Source organism: Zonotrichia albicollis, chromosome 1, assembly GCF_047830755.1.
Source record: "Zonotrichia albicollis isolate bZonAlb1 chromosome 1, bZonAlb1.hap1, whole genome shotgun sequence".
Classification (NCBI taxonomy): Eukaryota; Metazoa; Chordata; class Aves; order Passeriformes; family Passerellidae; genus Zonotrichia; species Zonotrichia albicollis.
Window position 1 is genome coordinate 133,536,508 of NC_133819.1, and position 24,967 is coordinate 133,561,474.

General features: G+C 46.2%; 1 protein-coding gene across 1 annotated transcript in view; it reads right to left on the reverse strand.

The window, feature by feature from the left end:
• The window catches only part of LOC102064664 (neural-cadherin), a 55,866-nt gene extending 31,125 nt beyond the window's left edge, over positions 1–24,741 (reverse strand). The window contains exons 1-10 of the mRNA XM_005479704.4: positions 23,632–24,741; positions 10,553–10,747; positions 9,883–10,108; positions 8,350–8,554; positions 7,861–7,972; positions 4,120–4,369; positions 3,082–3,224; positions 2,575–2,747; positions 2,061–2,229; positions 207–377 (exon numbers count right to left, since the gene is read on the reverse strand). Of these exons, the coding sequence (XP_005479761.3) occupies positions 207–377; positions 2,061–2,229; positions 2,575–2,747; positions 3,082–3,224; positions 4,120–4,369; positions 7,861–7,972; positions 8,350–8,554; positions 9,883–10,108; positions 10,553–10,747; positions 23,632–24,628 (2,641 nt within the window). The 5' untranslated portion in view covers positions 24,629–24,741. The remainder of the gene's footprint in view (positions 1–206; positions 378–2,060; positions 2,230–2,574; positions 2,748–3,081; positions 3,225–4,119; positions 4,370–7,860; positions 7,973–8,349; positions 8,555–9,882; positions 10,109–10,552; positions 10,748–23,631) is intronic.
• Positions 24,742–24,967: the final 226 nt, after the last annotated feature.

The window sequence follows — 24,967 nt, forward strand, 5'->3', positions numbered from 1 at the left end:
GTATGTAAATGTTTTTAAGAGAACTGCAGTGACTAAAGAGCACTGGTTAATTCTGCTCATTCCTACTGATGATGGATTAAACAGTAACTGCCTTAGTGGGAAACAAAGGAAGCTCGGTCACCTAACAGACTGACCGCTGTTACAAGGAATAACCTCCTAACAAGGTTCCCGTGGCAGCACTGGGACAAGCAGCTGGGAACACTCACACTGGTAGCGGCTGTTCTCAAACTTGGGCTCGTTGTCGTTGAGGTCGGCGATGAGCACGGTGAGCTGGCACACGCCGATCAGCGGCTCCCGCGCCCGGTCCGTGGCAGTGACAGACAGAGTGTGCTCCCGCTGCTGCTCCCGGTCAAAACTCTGCGTGGTGGTGATGACTCCTGCCAACACAGACACTCCTGTGCTGCCATCACAGCCTCAGGACTGGATCTGCAGAGAGCAAACTGCACATCTCCTGCACAAAAGGAAGCTCTGGCTGCGTGCAGCACAGCCGTGAGGCTCGATCCTCACCGACCCTGCAATGCATTCTTGGACTAGACCGGCTCCAGTTCTCTCGTCTCTCCTCACATACCACCTTTTTCCTGCTGCCCTGATAAGAAGCTCAGTCTGAGTATCTTGTTATCTCATGGTTCATGGAGCACAGGACTTTCTCCTTCTCATTGAAGAGCCTCTCTAGGCTTAGACCAAGTAACTGAATCAGCTCATTATTACTTGAGGAAGAGTCACAGCATAGAAGACACAAGCGACATGACCAAACTAACCTCTGCTACAGGAGTTGGATGCTGTCTCATTGAACAGATTAAAATCGTATAGTGGATAAACCAAACCATTTTCTCCAAATCCTCATGTTTTCCTCACTACTAATGAAGTCTCTCCCTGTCTCAGCTATTTTCTTCTGGTTAGCAGATTTCAAACTGACGTTCTTGAGGCCACTTCTAGACCTATTTTTCTCCCTATGCTCAGAGTTCTTCAGCTGTGTTGTAGTCCTTTCCAATCTCCTGCACAGTCCTGGAGATAACAATATCCCGTTTTCCTATTTTGACTATAGAAACATCAACAACTATATAACATCTTCATATGAAATAAATAATTTATAAATACATCATTGCCCTGTTCTGGTATGAGAGTTTTGCCTGCAGTGCACTGGATTTCCTATTTGTGCATGAAATGAGAAATAAATTGTGGCCACATCATAGGGAAGAATAAACTTAACCTGCAAAAATCACACTTTCTGCTCTGCATTCTTACAGCTACCCTTGATCCAAATAAGAAGGTAAGTGATACAGAATACATTTTTATCTTCTTATTGAACTGGGATGGTTTCCCTATTTAATTTGCATTTGGAACCCTCAATATAAGAAGGATGTGGATCTGTGAATCCAGAAGAGGGACATGAAGATGATCAGAGAGTTGGAAACCTCTCCTGTGAAGACAAACTGAGCTGGGATTTTTCAGCCTGGAGAAGAGAAGGTTCCAGGGAGACATTACAGCACCTTCCAGTACCTAAAGGTGGCTTACACAACATCTGGAGAGGGTCTGTGGGCATACAGTGATATGACAAATGGTATTGGCTTTAAAATGAGGGAGAACAGGTTTAGATCAGGAAGAAATTCTTTACTGTGAGGGTGGTGCGACACTGCCCAACACAAGTTGCCCAGGGAAGCTGTGGAAGTGTTCAAGGCCAGGTTGGATGAAGCATTGGGCAACCTGGTCTAGTGGAAGATGTCCCTGCTCACAGCAAGGGTGTTGGAAATAAATAATCCTTTAGCTCTTTTCCAACCCAAATCATTCTATGCTACTATGATTTAAATCACTTCAACCTTCATTAAATCTAATCTAATCTAATCTAATCTAATCTAATCTAATCTAATCCTATCTAATCGATGTGCATGGGTATTTACATACCCTGAGCATTTTCCAGTGTTTATCCTATAAACTGTCACAGCTAACCCTGCAGTTACATGGTTAAGCATGAGCCCACATGAACATACTGATACAGAGGCATTTTTATTACAATACAACGTACAATTTTCATTTTTTCTCAGTGACCTAAAGCTACTGACCTGTGTCTGGATCAATGCTGAAGCCAAGGGAAGCTCCATCTCGGTGCATGAGCCCATACTTCACCTCTCCATTGATGCCAAGGTCTGCATCATAGGCTTCCACCTGCAGCACACGCGTGCCTGGAGGCTGGTTCTCCAGAACCCAGGTGCTGTCACTGTAGTAAGCGCACTAAAAACACACCCAAACATCCGACCCTAAATATTACACAGAGTCACGTGAATCTGCTGCACAGTGTCAATATTTCTTCCAGCAGGTCTGGGAAAAACTTGGAAGGAAATCACTACTATTACTTATGCACACAAAGAAATCAATCTCTAAGGGAGAGGAAGGGAAAAGGAGGATGAAGATTTTACACTTCCTCTAGGAAGAGAATTGTCTTCTGTTCACTTACAAGTTCATTCTGCTCTGCACACACAGACCCTTCAGCCCACCAGCAGCCACCAGCAGCAACAGAGATTATTACCCCAGTTATAGTTTAGATGGGAAAAGAGTATCTGCAGAAAGACATCTCACCTCTCTAAAGACAGGCTTGTTGTTATTAACGTCATTAATTCCTACAATAACCTCAGCAAAACTGCTCAGAGGAGTGGGTCCCCCCGAGGCATTGTCATCTATGGCAGTGACATTCAGGGTGTACTGTGGCCCTTTCAGGCTGGGTGGTGGGTTTCTGCGGAGTTTAATGATACCTGAATTTGGAAGCATAAAGTGTCATGTTAATTTACTCTGTAAACACACAAAATCAAGTGAGCATCACATTTCTCTGAACAGTTACTGTATTTTGGTAGCAAAGCACAGTAACTGTTCATGTTAGTCTGCACAGGCTTGGACGAGGATCCCAAGTTTTGGCTGATAGTTAAAGAACAACCATCATATCAAAGAACTAATGCTCACTGATACAAAGCTTTCCCATCTGCAGATTATATAAATATGGAGCTTTCTTATGGTTCTTGAGACACAGGTGGGGCAGAGTCAATAGAGATTAGACAGTAAATACCTGAGTTCTAAACCCTCTTTCCTTACCTTTCTGACTATCCAGCTCAAAGTTGCCCTCCTCATTGCCCCCTGTAATCAGATAGAGCAGCCCGTCCCCATCAGGGTCCTCTGCCCAAACAGTCGCCACCAAGGTGCCGGGACCAGCATCTTCCGAAAGGAAGGTCCTGTAACTGATGGACACAAGGGAGCAATGACAGCACACAAGTGTCAGAATAACCATCACCCTCTTAACCATCAGCAACAGTATGAACTCACTATGAATGGCTTTTTAAAGCTTCGGGCATGCAATCATGGAATCTTAAATTGGTTCAAGGCATGACTTAGGTCTTCTTTGTTCAACATTTGGTACTTATTTTAGGATTGTAATCCTGTACCTTTGGTATACATAATTTTGAAGGATCCTTTGGAGTGTAAAAATGTGCACCATAATAAGTTGTACTGTAAAACAGGATCATCTATCTACTAAAGTTGAGAAAAAGGACTAGTATCTGCCATGCAGTGTTTCTTATGCCCCTATATATTAATGGAAAGCATTAGATACTACAGAGATGAATGTAAAATAGTATTAAATTTTGTAAATAAATATATGTATGTTTTGTATTTAAAATATGTTCAGACTTCAAAATTGTGCAAAGAATAGAAATTGTCTCGATTGAGGACAGGAAAGAAAAGGAAGTCTTAAAGAAGCAGGAGATCATGAAATTAGCTTACAATACAATCTTTTGGTGCTAAAATTAAATTTTAGTAGTAGTTTGCTAACTACCATATTTTTTTGTCACCTATTGATACATGGATAATCACTTTGAGACCTAGGAGTCAACACAGTTTAAATCATTCCCTGTATAGACAGGTCTTTGATTCATTCTGTTCTCTCTCTATAAAGTCAATATACTGGTATCGCAAATGATGTATTTTTTAATACACAATCTAGAAATGAAAGTCCAACTCCTAAAGCCTTTCTATATAGAAATTACCCTTCAATTTCACTGGTATTTACAGGTGCACAAAGGTTACATGTCAGACCAGCACCATTTAGGAGCAGGGCAGGGGCTGAGGGTGCCTTACAGGGCCTGGGAGAAGACGGGAGCCTCGTCATTGACGTTGGCCATGCGGATGCGCACAGACGCCGTCCCCGTGCGAGGGGGGTGTCCTCTGTCCACAGCGATCACCACAAACTCGTACATGTGGTTGGCTCGCTCAAAGTTCAGCCTCTGGTTAGAATTGACGACCCCGTGACGTGTGATGGAAAAATCAGTGCTCTGGATGAAGTAAGAGATCTCAGAGTTGGAGCCAGAGTCGCAGTCGGTTGCAAGCACTGTTAGAGAACACAATTAACAGAATAGTCATACTGCAAAGGAGGTTTGGTTATGCTGTTTACCACCAAGCCAACTCTGGGTTTTTGTCAGTTTTTGAGAACAGGCATCACCTAAATCTGTTTCATCCATAAAAGGTTTTTTTTTGTTGTTTTGTTTTTGTTGTGTTGTTGTTGTTTTTTGTGGTTAGCATCTGGGAACTTAGCAGGAGGCTGGGAGTGAAAATTCAAAACAACTCTTCCCTCTGCTCCAACCCAGCCCGAGTGATCTCAGTCAGGTGAATTTGCAAGAGCTGTGATCCCAGCACTGCACAAAATGCTTTGCACAAATAGCAGTCAACACTGGTAATTAGCACACAATCAGTATGCACGTTGGTTAACATTATCAGTCATAAACTGGTTCCTGCTCTTTCCAGGAATGCTATGTTCAAATTCAATTAGCTCCCAGCCAGTTATATACTTTTTAATTACCTGGCGCTTCAAGGTACAAAGAGTGATTAAACATTCCTCCCCAGTAAGTGTTTATTCAGTACACTGAGCGTCCCATCTGCTCAGGAGCAGCAAACCAGCACAACAAAGCATCAAAAGTGATTTTTAAGAGCAGAAGCTCACCTCTCCAATTACCTTGCAGTTTTTCTAGCCTAACAACGAGGCTTCACATCATTCCCACACTGTTAATAAACAAACTCCTTATTCTATCAGTAGGATCCAGATGCAGCCACCGTGGCAGCCTTGTGGAAGCAGAACAGTGATTGCAGTGCGTGGACATCCCAGCAAACAGCTGCAGCACCATCCACAGAGGGGTGGCAGAAACAACCTGCCTCTATCAGAATACTAACTCAAAACAGGAAAAGAGCAGAAAATTATTTCAAAAGTATACTGAAGAACTGCTCTACTTAGTTGCAAAAAATTTCAACTGCATATGCCTATGGAAAGTTACTAATCTTTGTTTACAAGGATATTTAGAGTGGTTCTAACATTTTGTTAAAAATCTCTCCAAATCCCACTGTGAATAAATGTTTATGTTACAGACTACAAAATCAAGGGTTTTAGTGTTAATCACTCTTTTGCTGCACTGACAGACAAAACTCAAAAACTAAAAAGACAGTGATTTAAAACTGTCAAATATAGTGGTTAAGTATTGTTTTTAGAAAGGCATGCAGAATGTAAAAAACTTTTTTGATTTGAAAAATTCAGATTTAATCTACAGCCATTAGTGAGCCATTTAACCACTCACAGAAATACATTCTATGTGCTTAACGATATGCTTCTTTTCCCCCAGATGTTTTCTGGCGAATAGGGAATGTGGCACTTTCTTGTACATGACAGAAACATGCCTTACTTCCCAATAGTACCTGAGAATGCCATTCCCTTCCATTTTGTTCCATCCTGGAAACTGGTGTGCCTTGCAAAGGATATTTTAAAGATCATATGCCAGGCACAAGCAGCTCTGTGCTGGCTTTGCACATGTTCTGAACTAGCTTAGTGCGAGATAACTCTGGCTCGGAAGCTGACTGAGCTGCCAGCTACAGCTCCAAGCCTTGTCCTGCTGGCACAGTGATGCAGCTGTTTGTGAAGGTTTGTGGGTCATTCTGAGGCTGCAACATCCCATCCCTCAAGGAGCTACAGTGAGGGTAAGAGCTCTTTGTCTTTTTTTCCTGAGACACTTGCCTTGGCAGTCAGAGTTAGTGGCCTGTTGCAGTGTGTTTTAAACTTCCAGGTCCCTTACCCAGGTGTACCAATACCCTCTTCCCCTACCCCCCCTCGCCCCCTTGCTGAGTGAGTCCTGTCAATCAAGCTTAACATTCCAACAAGGCGTCGTGTGGTTGGTCAAGTTCAAAGGATGCCCCTCAGGCCCAGAGGTCATTGGCCTGTCTAGGTGTCCCTCGTCCCTTGACACCCTGCCCCTCCCACCTGGTTGGTGGCTCACCTGTCCCCTCCCCTCCCCCTGAGCTTAAAAGGTGAGTCTGGCCATGCGGTCGGCGATTCTGTTGGAGCTCTTCCCAAGATTCAGACCCCTGTAACCATGGAATAAACCACTGGATAAACCCTCCAGCAGAATCCTCTCCTTTTTTCTCTTCACCTTCGCCTGAAGTCTTCTTCCTGAGGTAAACGGAGTTCCTAACAAGCCTGGACTTGTTCAGTGCCCAGCTGCAATCACCAGCAAGCTAAAGGTGTCTCTGGGGTGATACACCACAGCTGCCGCCTTTGGCTCAGCAGCGAGGGTCAGACTGGCCCAGGCACAATCTAACTGGTAATATTGGGACCAATATTCCAATAGTGGCCCAGGTCTCATCCTGCACAGGGTACAGCTCCCTTGCAGCCACCAACAACCCTGCTCAGCCTTCCACAGCAAGTGAGTCTTCACACACCCATTTCCACTGACTGCCACTATACTTCCACCTCACATTTTCTTTTCTAAGATGCTCTTTCTCTTGAAACGTACCCCATGTGGCAAGACAACAACGTGGGATGCAATTGCACAGCTTTGACATTCTGCTTGCTTTGGACATGGGGCATATGTATTTTTCCCCACAAGTGGAATTCTGATGAGCTTTACAAATCCTCTGGACAGAATAATATTAATCTCTTTAAGGAGAATCACATGCTTAGGAATTTTAAGATTTGGTTATTCTGATAAATTTCTTTCTTCCCAAGAGTAATTAAATCTCAAAATTAAGTCTGACAAGCTCTGAACTCTCTTTGCAAATGTTTAGAGAAAGCAGGCCCTGCAGCCCCCTTACACAAGGGATGCTAAACTTCTTATCACCTCCGCAACCTGCAGAGTTCAGCTCCAGCTTTGGGAAATTTACATTTTCATTTTTTTGCTAAGTCTTGCCTTGGCACATACTCATTTCTCAGAGTCCATACCCCCTGAAGTCTTTTATCAGCATACCATTTTAGCTTCTAAAAATGTCACCTGTGCACTCAGGGTTTATATGCAAGTGACACGTGGCCATGTTAAAAACAAACATGGGATGATGACTGGTAAGCCACAACCATAAATTTAAGTTCACAGACTTTCAAAATATTTTTCCTTTAACACTTTGAAAGTCAGTTACACAGCATTAATGCCTATTTGACAAAGCAAGCTGCCCATTAAAAAAAGCCCAGTTTTTTTTCTTAACACATTAAGGAAAGTAAAACTAATTGTAGCTGCTTCTGGCACACAAAAAGATGACCAAGATGAGTTAAAAGACAGCTACAACATTTAAAGGAAATGAAGTCACTTCCTATCAGCTGCTTTAACTGCCCTTGGATAGCACAGGATCTCTCCTGGGGCACAGCACAGTGATCCTCACCTGAAGACACTCACAGCTCTACTTCCAGGATAGCTAAGAGTCATCCCCAGACTGCCAGGACAGCTGCCACCCACACCTTGCCAAGGCAGTGCCTGTGGAAGAGAGCACTTCCTCACGGCCAGACCATGGAAAGGTAACAAACTATCCGGTCTGTGGCAGGACTGAAGTGAGAGGCGACAGGATGGTCCCCACCTTGCAGAAGAGATGTGCCAACGGGAATGGTTTCGGGAACGTTGTCTCTGCTGTAAATGGAGCGCTGGAACTCAGGGGAACAGTCGTTTTCATCGGTGATATGGACCATGACCTGAGGAAAAAGGACACACTGAGAGTGGATTTTAGCTCTTACACTGCTAAAGGAGCACCCCTTTCTGGAGTCTGCAGTGGCACTCAGTGCTTTTGCTGCTGTCCCATCCTTACACTTCTGATGCTATTCTTCTCACCCTACTCCTGGAACACAGACAAGTGTTGTCTCCTCCACTCCCCAAGATGGGAGGCAAAGCCAAAGAGTACTAACAAGAGGTTTTTGCAGAGCCCAGATGTGAACGCAGGTCAGAGCCCAGATCTCTGCCTGTACTACAAGGCTCCCTGCTGCCCAGCATCCTCACTGGGCTATCCATCTGTGTAACTGGTCCTGGAGCAAGGGCTGGCAGACCATGGGTAGGAGTGAAGAGATTCCAGTACCTCAGTCACACTGCTGAGAGTGCTCTCAACTTCCATGGCTTTCAGAAGGAGGTGGTAGAGGTGGTGCTCGCTCTCGTAGTCCACGGGGTGGGTCAGGCTGAGCTCTCCACTCTCTTGCCTCACCCGGAACAGCCCAGAGGGGTTGGTCAGGAGAGTGTAGGAAAGAGGCTGGCTCTGGAAAGAAACAGCCTCAACAACTGCTACTCTGCAAAGAATGAGAGAACAACCTTTGCTTCAAAACAATACCAACAAAAGCTGTCTCCTCAGCAGCTAGAGGAGGATGGGATGAGGAAAGGTGTCTTGCTCACTCTCTGTCAATGTTTGGCTCAGTTTTGTATCCAGACTGGAAACCACTTTTGCTACAGGGAGCTCATCTACCTTCTCTTCTCTCACCAAACTTATTCACCGATATAGTAGTGCTGAAATAAAAACCCATTTCATCCCCCACTAATACTAAAACATCTTTTCCTTCCCTATTGTAGCCTTTGAAATGACAGCACTTATTCCTGAATAACTGAGAAACTGGTTTACCCCCAGTTTCTCAGTTATTCAGGAATAAGTGACCTACTACACTTCTGAGTTTCTCTGTAGTTGTATATTTAGAAAAGAAATGGGTTTAGACATGGATGGGAAACCCATGGAGCACAGGGCTTTCCAGATCCTGCTGTCCACCTTGGCAGGATATCAAAGGAATATTTACCTCCCTACTGTGACTTGTGTTTTGAAGCTCCACCTCTCACACCAGTCTTTCACCAGCATAATACACTTTTAGCTCATCTCACTGAAAGCTCCTGTGAAGTAGAGAAATTTCCCTCCTCCTTCTCATACAGTCTCTCTTAAGGATTAGTGGCACATCTCCAGCAATTTTTTCCTAGGTCATTAGTTTATTTTGAGGTTTCCTGCTCCTTAGAGGCCTTATGGCACTGTTCCACCTGCTCCTTAGAGGCCTTAAAGCCCATTCTGCTCTCAAGTAGGTGAACAGTGACAATAAACCCAGAGCCAGCTTGAGAGCATCTCTCCACTGTGGCTTGGCTTTGCCACTCTCCGTGCAACAGCAGAGCCCCTTGGAGACTGAGCTTTACCTATTTGCACTTCACACTGCTGCTGTTATCTCAAGAGTCTGGCAATGACTTGTCTTTCTAGAAATTTAAATACAAGTCAAACAGGACACAAACTACTCCAGATTTGGTTAATTAAAAGACTATTTTTCAAGCATTTTTTAAAATCACTAGGAGATGCATAGCCAGTAGTTTGGCTGTTCTAATTCACGATGCAATGCACTAAAACCCCAAAAGCATTAAAATAATTCCAGCATCTCAGAGTACATGTGACACATGGAGACTCATGTCATACTGGAGAAACATCAAAAAAGGCATAATTTCTTTTAGAAAACACAACATTCTTTTTAAAGTGTGATAGACAAATGCATATGCATGGCTCTAGGAAGCAAATCACAACAGTTTCACCCTGTTGTGCTCTGTGAAGCCCCTCTCAGACTGCAGGGAGGGAGTCACCCAACCAAGCACAACTCACTTTTCTCCTGCTGGAGTGTTTTCAGGGACAAACACGCTGTAGGACATGTTAGTGAACTGCGGAGGGCGGGAGCCGGCCAGGATGGAAACGGAGGCATAGGGGCTTCGGTTGCCCTGCTCATCAGAGGCTTCCACGGTCACCACGTACTCCTTGTTCCACGTCAGAGGCAGACCAGTGGTCATGATCATGCCAGTGTCCTTATCCACTCGGAATCGCTCGTCACCACCTACCAACACAGGCACAAAGCTGCTCTGAGACGTGCCCCACAGCAAGGACATTGGCACCTTCACCATTTCAAAGTAAGCCATCCTCAACTCATCCACCTCTGTCCTTGGATGCACTTCTTTCTACCTTTCCAGTTGTCCACCTTATCTTTCACACACACTGTTTTGTTGACCAGCAGTGTAAAAGAGACAAGAACAAGTAAGAAATGGAGCCTTAAGCTAACAGTAAAGCTGCCATCAATTTCAAAATAAGCAAAGAAAATGGCAAGAAGAAAGATTCCCATCCATGTAACTTTTACTTAACAGCACTTCCAGCTTCTGTTTGCAGTACTTGTTGTATCTTTAATGATTCCCCACGGGAAAAATTTACCCATGAAATTGTAAACTTGGTAAGAAACATTTGCACCTAAAGAGAATTTCACCTTTTGCTTTCAGACTGGCCCTACCTGCAGTGAGAGTGTAGGTTACGGCAGCAGAGGCGTTCTCAGGGCTGCTGCAACGCGCCGTGAGCCGGTAGACGAGCGCGCCTTTGCGCGCATCGGGGTCGACGCGCGCCAGGTACGGGTACGGGTACATGGCCCAGGACAGCAGCTCCTCCTCTGGGGCAAGGAGGGTCACGTGGCACAGGTACCAGTCATCATCTGCAAAACACACACGCACTTCCACACAGCTTGGTCTCCAGCTTAACGCTAAGATCTTATCCATCAGTATCTGTAAACAAACTGAGAAGGAAGCTTCCACTGCAAAGGACATGTAGAGATTTAATCACACTATTTTTTACCTCTAGGGAGACCTATATTCAAGCCTTTTTAATTCACAGTGAGTCACTAACAGATACTAAAGTTATGTATGGGATTCTTGAAGAAATTTTCCTAAGCACATTTGTGTTCTAAAAGTGGCCTTAAGATTTGACTTCAAATTAAAAAGAATATATTATGGAATGTAGAGAATAAAGTAGAATAAAAAGAGAAACTACCTGTAGAAAGGGGGTATGTAGAAAGGTACATAGGAGAAATGTACATTTTCTGCCTGTTAAAATATCATCACATACTTCAACAAACTGCATTGAGGTTGCAGGTCTGCTAAGGGCTGCACCACTACACAATGAAACACCCACCCAGGTGTGTGTGTGTCTCATACAGGAAACCCTTCAACTCTGCCTTCAGGAAGGCCATTTCACACAGGATGGAAGAAGGAGCACATGGACAAAACCAGCACCAAAAGCCAGAAATTCCAAACAATTTTAGGTGTGTGTCTCAGGGATGTGATACTAAATAAAAGGCTACCCACAGACAGACATTCCCTGACACACCAGACCTGTACTTACAAGCAGCCTTACCCTGCAGTAAAAATACAGGCTAGACAAATTTCCCAGAGGTAATTGTTTCCAGGAAGGAAAAAACTTTACTAAATTTTTGTGGGGTTTTATAGTATTTAAAATCATTTAAGACATGGTTTCCTAAGTTTTCTTATATTACATGATTTCTGGTTTTCTCATGTACCAGCACGGATTACAGGAGAACATTGGTTCACTTTTTTTTCTCTGTATTGCTGTGTAGGACAAGGCACAACCCACAGCATGAGGTAGTAGCTCTTAAGAGCAGCTGGAGCAGCCACTATTTTATCTACACCCAAGAAGGAGGGTTGGCAAATACAGGTCTGAATTCAGCCTGTTACAGACAGCAATTTTGCTAGTAAAGGGATGAAAACTTGTAGGCATGAGCATTTAAAGATATTTTTGTTCATTTATTGGTCTAATTCAGGCAGTTCTAATTTCTGCAGAGATTGAATGTCTAGTCAAGTATTTTTCCCATACAGTGAAACTTGGAGATTTATTTTAAAAATTGTGATTATACAGATTTTTCTTAATATTGCTCCATGTAGGTGATCCAATTTCTAAGTGCCAATGAATAATGAGGTCCTAAACCTGCTGCAGGTATTGTAAAACCCACCAAAAGTCAGCAGGAAAACAGAGATTTATGTTTTAAAAAAGACAGACAAGGGAAAAAATTTCACTGAGTTCAGGACAGCATGTCGGGGAAAAATATTTGTGTTGCTCAAATTAACCATAATTTTCTGTACTTCGACAAACACTTCACCTTACCTCTCTATGAAAGGTGTATTTAAACAGAAACATAGAGGAATTTAGATTTAAAAAGACTCTAAGACCATCAAGTCCAACCGTTAACCTGGTACTGCCAACTTAACAACTAAACCTGGGATTCACCATCCCTGGAAATGTTGAAAAGGCATGTGCACATGGAATTGAGGACATGATTCAATGGTAAAGATGGTGCTGGTGCTAGGTTGACAGTCAGACTTGACCATCCTGAAGGTCTTTTTGAACCTTAAGAATTCTACAGTGCCATGAAACCATGTCCCTAAATGCTGCATCCACATGTCTTTCAAATCCCTCCAGGATGGTGACTCCACCACTTCCCTGGACAGCCTGTTCTAATGCTTGGCAACCCTTTCTGTGAGAAATTTTTTCCCTAATATTGACTCTAAAACCCCCCGGCACAACTTGGGGCCATTTCCTCTTGTGCTACCACTTGTTACTTGGGAGAGGAGACGGAGCCACTCCTGGCTTCAGCCTCCTTTCAGGCATTGCAGAGAGCAATAGAGTCACCCCTGGGTCTCCTGTGCTCCGGGCCAAACACCCCCAGCTCCCTCAGCCTCTCCTCATAGGACTTGTGCTCCAGACCCTTCCCCAGCTCCGCTGCCCTTCTCTGGACACGCTCCAGCCCCTCAATGTCCTTCCTGAACTGAGGGCCCAGAACTGGACACAGCACTTGAGGTGTGGCCTCACCAGAGCCCAGTACAGGGGGACAATCCCTGCCCTGCTCCTGCTGGCCACACTATTTCTGACACAGGCCAGGATGCCATTGGCCTTCTTGGGCACCTGGGCACTGCTGGCTCATGTTCAGCCCTGTGACACTTAACAAAGCCTCAGATCACAGACTGATGGGATGGGTGAGGGTGGCAGGACCTCTGGAGGGCATCTGGTCCAACCACTCAGCTCAAGCTGGGCTGCCCAGAGCTGGCTGCCCAGAAAAATGTCCACAAGGCTTCTGAATATCTCCAAGGAAGGAGACTCCAAAACCTCCCTGGGCAATCCAGTGAACTAAAGTTCTAGGGGCTGGATTTCAAGAAAGACATGGACCAGCTGGCAAGTGTCCAGAGAAAAGCCAAGAGCATAACCAGAAAGAATGCCCTTCAAGGGAGGGGAAAAGACCTGGAGATATTCAGGAGACTGCAAGAGACATGCAAACATTGATATAAGAGGCTAAGGACTAAGGTATGAAGTCAGTCAGCTGTTCTGTAACCTGCAAACCAAAAAATAACTAGTTCTTATTCTGAAGGAAAAGACTGGCATTAGATGTTGGGCACAGAATCCCTCAGCATGTTTTTAAATGAAAGGACAAGGGAGCCCTTCACAGTGGTCAGAGGGGTGAGACAGCCTCCACCACTGAGTCTTTAAGACCTGACCAGACAAATATCTGCTGGCAATCACTTTGTTGTGACCAAACCTGCCCCTAGGCAGGGGCACAGAACCAGCAAGACTGTTAAATCCTTTCCATCACACAATAATCTCCCTGCCCTTCAGCTTCTGCATCTCATTGATTTTTGAGGCATATATGTCCGCATGTCACTCATTCCCCTGCAGCTTCAAGGAACTTCTAACATAAAAATTCTTTGGACTTTGTGTTTTATCTTTGCTGTTTGCTTAAGGGTAAGAAGTGAGAAAAGGAGTGAATGGCAGTCTACAAACATCCAGCACCACACTGAAAGGAAAAACATGGGATGAAGCCAAACCTGGAGGCTGTAGTACAGCAGCAGGGATAATAAACTTCAGCTATAGGGTGGAATATCTTTCTGCAGCTGAGACCTGGCTCACTCCTTCAGGCCCTCAGCATTTATTTCAGATTTTCAGACTTAAAGCTGTTTTCTCCATGCAAGTAACAAAATTTAAATTGAAGCAACCTGCAAGCATGCTGACAAAACAGTCCAGGTTATATCTATATAGATCAGAGCTCTAATTCTAGCAAGGCATAAATGGAAGAAAATATAGTTACAAAGAACAGATTTTATCAATTCAAGTCCAAAACTCTAAAAAAGCAGTGTTGAACATGGTCTGGAGACTGATAGGAGGTCAGTCAAACAGCACTGATTAACCCTATTTTTCCTAATTTCCCCTATCATGCAGAAAGAGCTGTTCAGAAGCAGCACTATGAGTAGGGACATTTCTGTTCTGGTCACTCCCCTTTGCACACACACCAGGTGTGAGAAACCCAAGGATTTTAAGGTGTTTCAGACACATGGCAATCAGATACTGTGTAAAATTACCACACTGCCTTGAAACAAGTCAGTGAAACAAAACCAGCCTTGACAAAGTAGAGTTTTTCCCCAGAAATGCATTGGGTTTTCAACTGTCATAGCTGCAAAGGCATTAACAGATCAAGCCTCTGAAATCAATAGTGGTTTATTTTGTTCCTGACACAACCACAGCATCCTATTAAATCAGAATGCAACATCACCCAGTGATGTTGCAGTTCACCCAATTTTGTCAATATGAATTATCCACTGCAAGAAAGGAAATAATCAGGAAACCAGACTAACAACAGGATGGCCTGGCCTCTGCACCACCCATTGGAAAGAGTCTTGGTAAGATCAGTCTTGAAGAGAACACTAAGGAGTGCTGATTTTCCTGGAGATACTGGTGTATCCCTAAGGCTTCAGCTTTACCTCCTGCTTACATCCAAAAAAGACATGTAAACAAAAGGGATGCCAATCAACCACCAGTTAAGAGCACCCTAAGTAAAATGTTAGGATGTAGCAAGTGCAGGAGTGGGGGGAATGAAGAGATGCTAAGCTTGTGTCTTGGAGGGCTAAACATTATTCAGCAGATCAGAGCACATACACCTACACCTTCCTTGGACAATAATGTGAAAGCAAAGAAAGAACTGGAAAGGGTTTGGAAACTGCAAGTGGCTATTCTTGCAAGCCTGTATCAATTTCAGTCCTTTGATCATTTTGTTTCCTCCCTCACCAGGAGGAGAGGAGAGGAGAGGAGAGGAGAGGAGAGGAGAGGAGAGGAGAGGAGAGGAGAGGAGAGGAGAGGAGAGGAGAGGAGAGGAGAGGAGAGGAGAGGAGAGGAGAGGAGAGGAGAGGAGAGGAGAGGAGAGGAGAGGAGAGGAGAGGAGAGGAGAGGAGAGGAGAGGAGAGGAGAGGAGAGGAGAGGAGAGGAGAGGAGAGGAGAGGAGAGGAGAGGAGAGGAGAGGAGAGGAGAGGAGAGGAGAGAGAGGTCTTTTCCTAAGATTAGAATTAGAGCTGCACTGACTGATGTGCGTTTGAGGGGACTAATGCTGGAAAATTAAAAACTAAAAAGTGTGCATAAAAAATGGCAGTTTATGTTGTATTTCTATCCCCTCAGGCAAAAAGAATCATTTGAATTGAAAAGAGAGAGTGTGGTATGTGAAGAAGAGTCTGCAGTGCCCAGGCTGGAACAGAACCCCAAGTGGGATGCTGGAAAGCCCCCACTGTGCTGTCAGGCCACAGCACGAGTCCTCAGCGCAGGGCAGGACATCAGGAGCTTCGGCTCATCACTGAACCACGGCCAGGAAATCTACACCTGAGAAATGCTTAAATGCTAAACCTCCCTTGTCATCTTCAGGACCATAGGTATAATCTACTTGGGCATATTTAAACTTAACCCAAAATTTCTTGTGGCAGTACTTGGTCTTTAACCAGAGTTCATCATCACTTTCTGAATTGCTTTCTCCCCCCTGCATTTTAATGATATCATTAGTGACATTTCCACAGTCATGCTGTCCACTGTGCCACTCTGTCCTGCCCAAGAGGCTTTCAAATCTGGGGGTAAATTATTCCTACAAGCTCAAACATCAGCAGGTGGCCAGAAGAGGAGCATCCCCAATAAAGGTATGAGGTAAAGGAGAAGAAAAAACAGCTTGGACTTGGACTTGAGGACTAACCCAGTCAGCAGCACCTATGATGCTCGTGCCTCTGCCCCAGCATGTGCTGTCACTCCCCCAGGAGAAGTGCAGGGGCATCAAGAAACTCTCACAGTGGGGACAGCCTTCACAACACAGATCTCACCCTCAAAAATGAAGGCTTACTTTTATGAATTTCTTTTCCCCAACTCCCTTAAGAAAAGTTGTATGGGAGCACCTTTAGTGCAGCTAGTCTGCTGTCTTGAACATGATGGGTCAGCTCCAACTGAAACACTGATGAGAAGTTCCTGGGTGTGATGCTTTCAATAATTAACAGATTTGGTGTCTCACAAGTACTCCTAAGGTTTGGGTACAATGCCCAGGAGTAACACGTTCCTTTGCAACATCCTAGGGCACCGACTGGACTCATGTTGGACCAAGCAGTGAGTACTGTGTCCTGAAGGCAAGGTAATACCCTCACCATCAGTTCTGGAAATAGGACTCTTTATTTGCTTGGAAGTTCACAAATCCCTGCAGGAGCCTGGGATAAAGAGCCCACAGCCCCAGCACACCTGGGCAAAGGGACTGCAATTGCCTCAGCTGAAGCTGTGCTAATTTCCATTTTCTCTCCTCAGTTAACCACAACCAGCAAGCTTGAAAAAGCAGCCTGTAGAAATCATCTTGCATTATACCTATTACATATTTCTTAATAGACACCAGCGCTGGGACACATTTTCTATGTACACACACCCTAACCCAGCTTAGGAGGCAAGGTCTTGCTTTCCTCAGCGCTGCCTCGGGACTCACCCAGTGGGACCATCAGGCTGAAAGGCAACTGCAGGTGCCACTGCACGCATGCACAGCAAAGGAAAACCTTCAGCCCATTTTTCCCTTTCTGTGTGAGTGCACAGCTGCAGGGGGTGCCTCCATCCCACGGGGTGTCTGAGAACCACAGCCTTTGTCAGGCACCAAAGACCATTTCCTCAGGCAATGACTGCACACCACGGGAAGAGCTGCAGGCAGTTACAGGAACAGGCCTTCAAAATCCATTGGATTTTTACTGCCAGCACATCATCTTGCCTGTGGTGTCCTCCTCTAGTTTTTCAAATCTGTTTTAATTTTGTTGTCTGTTTCCAGAGGAAAGCTCTGAGCACCCTCAGACCTGTGATTACAGAAGTAGCATTTCTGCCTCAACCCTTAAATCCACTGTATCTGCCAAGAGCTGCTTGTTACCACACAATCAGGAGAATTAGAAACACAGCACCACAGAAAAGGTAGGAGGCACAACAATTCACAGGATCTCAAAAGCTTCCATATAGCAGAATTCCATATAAAACAAGTTTTTATTACGGTTTGCCATGTTGACAGCTGACTAATCCTCAGTAAAAATGTTATTAAATACTATAAAAAATTTATTATTTCAGGCACATCAGTTGATGAGGAAGTCAGATCACACCAACACAGTAAGAGGAGCTGAGGAGTCAACAGCACAGAGGGCATTTGGGGGCTTTTTTATGGCTTTTAAAGAAGGAAAGTGCAGTAAGACACAGCAACAATCATGTCTTCTTGTCATCCTACCCAGCACATTGCTCTTCCTCACTGAAGTAGCACGTATTAAGTTTAAAGTATTTTGTGTGGGACATAAAAAAAAAAAATTGTTCCTGAGAGGCTGTAGCAGAGTCTGGGTTAGGAATCACTTTGCTTTGATGTTCAGTTTTCCTGTGGAAAAACTACAGGCATTTATCAGCTGTCCTTTAACATAGCTAAGTCTCTTCTCCCTGAAGGTTTTTCAAACATTTTAAAAATAAAAAGTTGCTTGCTGAAGCTTCATGCAGTAAGAGCTATTCCTATGACCATACTTAGAGTCTATTAACTTCTTTCCAAACACTTAAGAAGTTCATGCCACCAGCAAAACACAATCATTTTAGGACAGCAAATGTGTTTGATATGTACAAAAAGATGCCAAAAAGCTTTGCAATATTAGTTTTACCCCTTTGCCACCCCCGGGTGCAGTTGTGAGGAGCAGCTCAGACCCAGCAGCACTCAGGGGGGTTTAGAGCAGCAGCCCCCAAAAGAGCTCTCTGCTGGCTGCTCTCTGTGCCCTCAGAAATGAGGAGGTGAAGTTGCTAGGTTACCTTTCACTTTTCCTTTTGTTCTAGATTTCTAAACAGATCCTCTTGCACAGGCATGGCCCTTGGCACTTTGCTGCTCTCTCTCCCAGATCAGTGTCTATGCCACATGGGGTTTCCACCCATAGGAACCAATGGCTCCTTACTCTGTTATCATCCAGCACTGCTTTTAGGGCATTCCATCAGCAACATTAATGGCAGAAACAGAATTCCAAGTCCTTTCCATCAGCCTGTTTGGTCAGGTCAGGTTTTTAAAGGCTTTTCCTAAACGTTCTGCTTTAACATTTTCTTAACCTTTGGGCAGTTTCCAGCATCAGGCCAACCTCAGAGGCTGCAGCAGCCAAGGTGTGCTGCTGTGGCAAGGAGCCCCCAGTGCCTGCCCCAAACAGCAGCTGTGAAGGCACTCTGCTCTCTGGGGAGGGCAGAGCCTTGCAAGCCCTCTGCGGACACACAGCAGGAGGAAGCTCAATTCCCCTTCAGCCACGGTCCCAAAGAGAGGGCTTTGTGCACATTCTCCATGGGGAGCTAACATGAGTACCCTGCCTGAGCAAACGTGGCATGTGTGAATTTTGGGGCTCCCACGTGTAAGGCAGGTGTGTAAAGGCAGCCCCAGGTCAGCTGGCTCCTGCCAGTGAATGAAAACCAAACACTGCTGGGCCCTGCACAGTGCGCCTGGAGTGTGAGACAGCACCAGGAGCATGCAGGGCTGTTTCTGGCATGGTGCAGCTTTGATCTGGGTCTAAAACCAGATTTTTAAATGCCTTCCTGCTGTTGAAATGTAATGAAACTCAGAAATACTAAATCATAGTCTGTATAAAAGGATTCAAGATGCTAATCTTAGGAATAAAGGGCTGAATGTTCTATTTTTAAGGTTTACCACTGCTTTTCTCTCAAATTTGTTATGATAGAGGTTTTCTCATGGTTTAAATAGCTTGTGTAACGTACAAGAATTCTTGTAACATAAGCTTTACATTTACCTCTCCAGTTCTAAGCTTTGTGTAGGCTTCTCAAAATTAATAACTTTGTCAGACATTCTTAAGACTAATTTATAGCCTCTGGATCATTATGTATGTTTTTTGTTTGGTTTTTTTTAACAGCAAGGTTTTCCCAAAGATATTTGCAGACATGGTAAAGTAATAACCTTCATCCCAGAGCTTGCTCTTTCATCCAGTGAGCCCTGGCCATTAAAGTGGTTTCATGGGTTAAGTGAGGCAAGCTTTTTCTGCTGGTACCTGAATTTGGAGGCACACTAATGGCATCCACAGATGGTTTTAATCAGTCTGATACCAGGAGGAAACACCCCCCTGACCCCCAGGAAAAAGAAAAAAAAAAAAAAAAAAGGCAGCATATAATGTGACCTCAATAGCTGACCAAGTCAAGTTTGTGTTTCTGGAGTGAGACTTATTTTCTAAAAATGTCAGAAGGTGCCAGGAAGCAGCAGGACATTTCTGGCTCTGTTGCAAAAAGAAAAAATAAAAAAGATCCCCAAACCTAAGCTATGTCTTGCTTTGAAATCACAGCCAGAAACATATATTAATTACTTGTCAGCTTTTACAAAAGCTGTATTACATGGATTGAAAGGTTTCTCTTACCAGTAGGCTTCCTGGTGGAAGTTTCCTAAGAAAACAGAAGGGACTCAAACCACATATTCTTTCCATGTGCAGTATTTATAGGAATGTCAAGATCTGACAGGAGCCTTTTTAAAATGCAATTTGCTTCCAGTGAGCCCTTGGAATTCAGCACTGCTCATATTCTACCATGAGACACTGCACTGAAGGAACTGCACTATGCTACAGCCTCCTCAGTCACATTTAACATCCATCTTCTTGGAATTCACTTACAGTAGTAAACAGTTGCTATCCCACCTGAAAGAGAGCAGGGAATGAGGTATCCATCTCACCTCCAAAGCCAGGAAAATACTGAACAGCCTTGCAACTGTCTTACTCACTTCAGTCTAAAACTACCTGCGGCTGTTCACCCCTCTCTGATGCCCTGAGGCATCCCAGAGTTAAGGGGCAGCTAACACTGACCCTTTAACCTTTCAGGGCACTGCACACACATGGCAGGGGAAGAGATTTGTCTTGCCATGCTTTTGCTGAATTCGTACTGTTGCCAAACAAAATTACCCTCTGCAGAAAATGGAGTGACTTCCTACACAGTTATTTTCAGCTAGAGAGGATGTGGGGAGTATCCACAGTGTGAGTGTGTGCAGGAACATGGACATCTCCCACTGGGGCTCACTACTCCAAGCCAAGGCAGCGTGCACTCTGTAAGCCCTTTGTGATGGGCTCTGAAGTTTAAAGAAACAAAAAACCAAACCAAACAAACAAAAAAACCAAACCAAAAAACAAAGCCAAACCAAATACCAAACCACCAGAAAAGCCTTCAAACCAAACCAGAGAACTAAAAGTCTTCTAGAGTTGGAGAACAGGGGTATGAAGCATGATAGACAAAGTCTTAAACCTCAGACTTCCCCACAGTGTGAACCAGTACCCATTGCCAGCATCAGAGAGGGCAGCTGAGGGGGCAGAAGAGGAAACAGCATCTGTACATCTCACCCTGTGTAAATTGGTATGAGAAGGATGAAAACCTGTGTAGGTACTTGTAGGTGTGCATGAAGAGAGGCAGACATGGGAGAGAAAGGGAACTTCAACTCTTTCTCACCACCCCCAGCTTTCTATGCTCTGGCCACACACTGTTCTGATGGTGCAGTCAGTGTTTCCAGGATGTGAAATGTACCAAAACAAAATCTGGATGAGAAATGTTGGGTCTGCAACTCGTACCTTTGTATTGATGCCTTAAGACTTAGCTTTCATATTTTTCAGATTCTGTACTGCTTTATTGTATAACTGTGAACTTCATATAAAGTGTTAGCAAGTTCTCCTCACAGTTTAGTGAGACAAAACAATCCTTTTCCAGCCTGAGAACCAAGGACACCATTGCAGCTTTGGTAAACAATTCACCATTGTTTACCAAAAAGTGTAAACAATGGTGAATTGAAGAAAGCAATCTAGCAGGATGGGACTTCTTGTTTAAACTCCAGGTCCTATCCATAACCATCCATGCACAGAGCCCAGAACAGCAAAGGTTTGACAGACAGATGGAGGCTGTCAGATTCCCAAAGAAGATGCAAAGTGCTCCGTGGAGGTAAATAAGACAAGCCACAGAAGTTGTGCCAACATCTTTACCATGTTTCACAGTCCACATACCACGTGTATATTCAGTGGGAGAACAGCTGTGTTTTCACAGTGCCTGCTACAGGGTCCCCACACACAGATGGCAGCCCTCTCCCTATCACTGCTGAGCACTGGGAAGATTCAGAAGGCTTTTGTACTGTGCACTCAGCTTTATTTCATTGTTTCAACTACACACAGAAATACCTTGTCTTGCTAGGACTGCTGTTGCAGGAAACTGTGCTCTAAGTTACTATCTGACCTACGGCTTGATTTTTTAAAAGCTTGTTTTTTAAAAAGCTGTTCTTTTCTTGAAAACAAAAAAGGCAAATGCATCCAAAACCCCAAGACACACGCTTCCCTGGAGAAGCAGCACCTGGGAAATGCCTAAGTCCATTCATGTTTTTTACATAAGAGATGGCAATTAATAAAGGTCTGATAGCTTTGTTTTTCAATTAAAGAGGTTATTAAAAGTTTGGCACATGTTCCATAATATTGATTGCTTTGTGAGTGATTTTTAATTACATTTAGTAAGAGACATGAGGAGAAATGAGGAGCAGACCAAAGTCAATTCTGTTTAACTTTTGACAGTTCACCAGGTCTCTTCAGATTAAAAAATGGATGCTCAAATCCTTTCACCATTTCACCATACTTGTGTAAAATAAGCAGACAGAAAAACATCCCAAGCTTGTTGCCGTACAAAGTTATGAGAGAGTTTTGATTTTCAAAGTAGCTTAAAGGAGTGCCTAAATGACCTTGTCCCACTTGATCATTGAATTCCTTTCTCCCTGAGGCTCATCTGTTGTCAATACATTATTAGCACACAGACAGTGGTAAAAACATGATGTGCACCACCAGATTGGAGAGGACAACACAATCATATGCTGAACACTGTTCACAAGGTTATTTGCTTTCATTATAAATTAGCAAGAGAGCCAAGCTGTGTCTCCCCTTTTCAGCTCCATCTTTAGCTTGAATGAGTAGTTCTACTTTAAACATCAGGTGATTTGTTTAAAGTTAGTAGCTGGAAATACTGTGCAGAGTTATTCTAATGTTAAATGTCTGTCACTTGCACAACACATCCCATTTCTGCAAGAGTAACTTTCTCAGGCAGCAGCTCTGGACTCGCAGATTGCACACAGCAGTCTGGTGAAGATCACAGTCTCCAGCATGCTGAAACACATTTGTTTTCCTCCCAGCTCTATGTTTCACATTTCCTGAGCACTAGACTGTAAAATTCATTGATGTAAATTGGTAAATATTCCCTCTTTTGGTTGCAAGCATCGAAGAAAAAAAGCAAACAATACAAAATAAACCCAAGCAAATGATAACCAGTTGCATTTTTAGCGACCTGAACTGCATTTACAAACACACTCTAAATCTTACTCCAAGATGAAAGTAACACATACATTAATTAGGATGGCTCTTGCAACCATAACACACCTCAAGCTTAATGTGATTTAAGAAGTTTATCAAGTCTAGCCGTTTTCTTTGCTGTCCTACTAGGGAAACCTAGTACACAACAGAATATGAACTCTTGACATACAGTATCTCCCTTTAGTTCTCTACACCAACTCCTAGGATTCCTGATTCAGATTTTTTCCCTTTTTCTTGTCCTAGGCTCTTTGACATCTCTTTTGTAACGAGTCCTTTCCCTTCCCGTGCGCTGCCCTCCAGCGCTGTGGCTGACTCCCAGCACCATTCCGTGCGGTTCAGGGTGGGCTGTGAGTGTCCACACCTGGGACAGCGTCACCTCTTCCTTCCCAGTTCCTTCCAGCAGAACCAGAGCGGCAGGAGAGGCTCCCTGCTGGCTGCCCCCACTATGAAACCAGCTGTCTGTTGTGGCGTGCCCCCTTCTTTACCGGGCCCTGAGCCGACGCCTCTGGTCCCGCAAAAGTGAACCTACTGTGACAACAATTCCTTACAAGAAAGCATAACCGAAACACCATTCCCTTCATTTCCAGCTGCTCCTTCAAAGGCAAGAGGCCGAAGCTCTGCGAGCGGTACCGGGGAAGAGCCAGCACATTCCCACGCCACCCTCCGAGCTCCCGCAGCCGCCTGAGGCTCTGCGCGCCCCACGGAGGGCAGCATCACCGCGGCTTCATCCCGTCGGATGGCAAATGCCCGGCACGGCCGTGCCGGGCCAGCATCCCCCTCCTTGGGGGCAGTCCCTCATGCCCATCAGTTCCTTCTGTGGCCATCCCGACCCACTCGCGGCAGGGAGAACCGACCCCATCCCGGCCACCCTCGCCGTCCCCTCCCGGAGCGCTACCTCCTCCGCTGCCGCGGTGCACCTTGACCAGCACCTCCGCCCGGCCGCCCGCTCGCAGCTCCCGCCGCAGGTAGAGCCGCCCCGACGTCCTGTCGATCCCCACGGGGGCGGCACCGGGAGAAGCCAGCTCGAACCAGCCGCCCGCCGCCCGCTCCCGGCTCCTCGGGACGGTGAAGACGGTGTCGCCCACCCGCGCCCCGGGGGCCAGGCGGACCGTGTAGCGCCGGGCCCCGGCCCCCGGCGGCTGCAGAGAGCGCGGCTCCCGCCGCCGTCCCGCCGCCCCCCGCCCGCGCACGGCCAGGCGCAGGCACCGCGCGGGGCTGCGCAGCGGCCGCGGCCGCCCGTGGTCCAGAGCCGCCACGCAGAGGCGGAGCCGGCGCAGCCCCAGCAGCGAGCCCACGGTCAGCACCTGCCCGCTGCGGGGCACCACGAAGAGCAGGCGGCTGCCGGCGCCCGGCGGCCAGGGCCGGTAGGTGAGGCGCGCGTTGGCGCCCTCGTCGCGGTCCGAGGCGCGCAGCCGGGCCACCTCCGTGCCCAGCGGCACCAGCTCGTCCACCTCCAGCGGCCGCGCCGGCGGCAGCCGGGGCCGGTGGTCGTTGCGGTCCAGGACCCGGACCCGCAGCAGCGCCTCCCGGGGGGACCGTCCCGCCCGCCGGCGCAGCCGGAGCCCGTACTCGGGCTGCGCCTCCCGGTCCAGGGGCTCGGCGGTGCGGAGCAGCAGCAGCCAACCGCCGCCGCCCGGCCGCCGCTGCAGGGAGAAGCGGGAGGCGCCGTCGCCTTCCAGCGCCCACTCCCCGGCCGGCTCCCCGGGGCCCAGCAGCCTTCGCAGCGGCACCCGCAAACCCCGCACCCGCGTCCCCGCCGGGCTGTTCTCGGGCACCTGCCCGGAGAAGCGCAGCAGGCGGGGGGAGCCACCGCACTCCAGCCCCGCCGCCCCGGCGAGCAGCAGCAGCAGAAGCGGGAGCAGCCCGCAGCTGCTCCACCGCGCCCTGCCCATCCCGCCGAACGGAGCGGAGCGCAGCCCGGCTCTGCGCCGCTCCCGCCGCGGGCACACACGGCACGGGCAGCCCGGGCCCGTCCCGCAGCCACGCACGGCCGTGGGCGGGGACGGACCGAGCCCGCCCCGCCTGGTCGACCGGGGAGCCCGCCCGTGGCGAAGCGCGCAACACTGAAGTGCAAATTGCTCGCTTTCTCCTATTCTGTGGCAAAGCTCCCAATGTTGCTTGGCAAATGCCTCATCTTCCCCCATTCCACATTGCCCGTGAGAGTCATCTGTGAATGATCTCTCCCTGTCCCTGTTTCGACTCGCGCAATTTTTGTTGTATTTTCTCTCCTC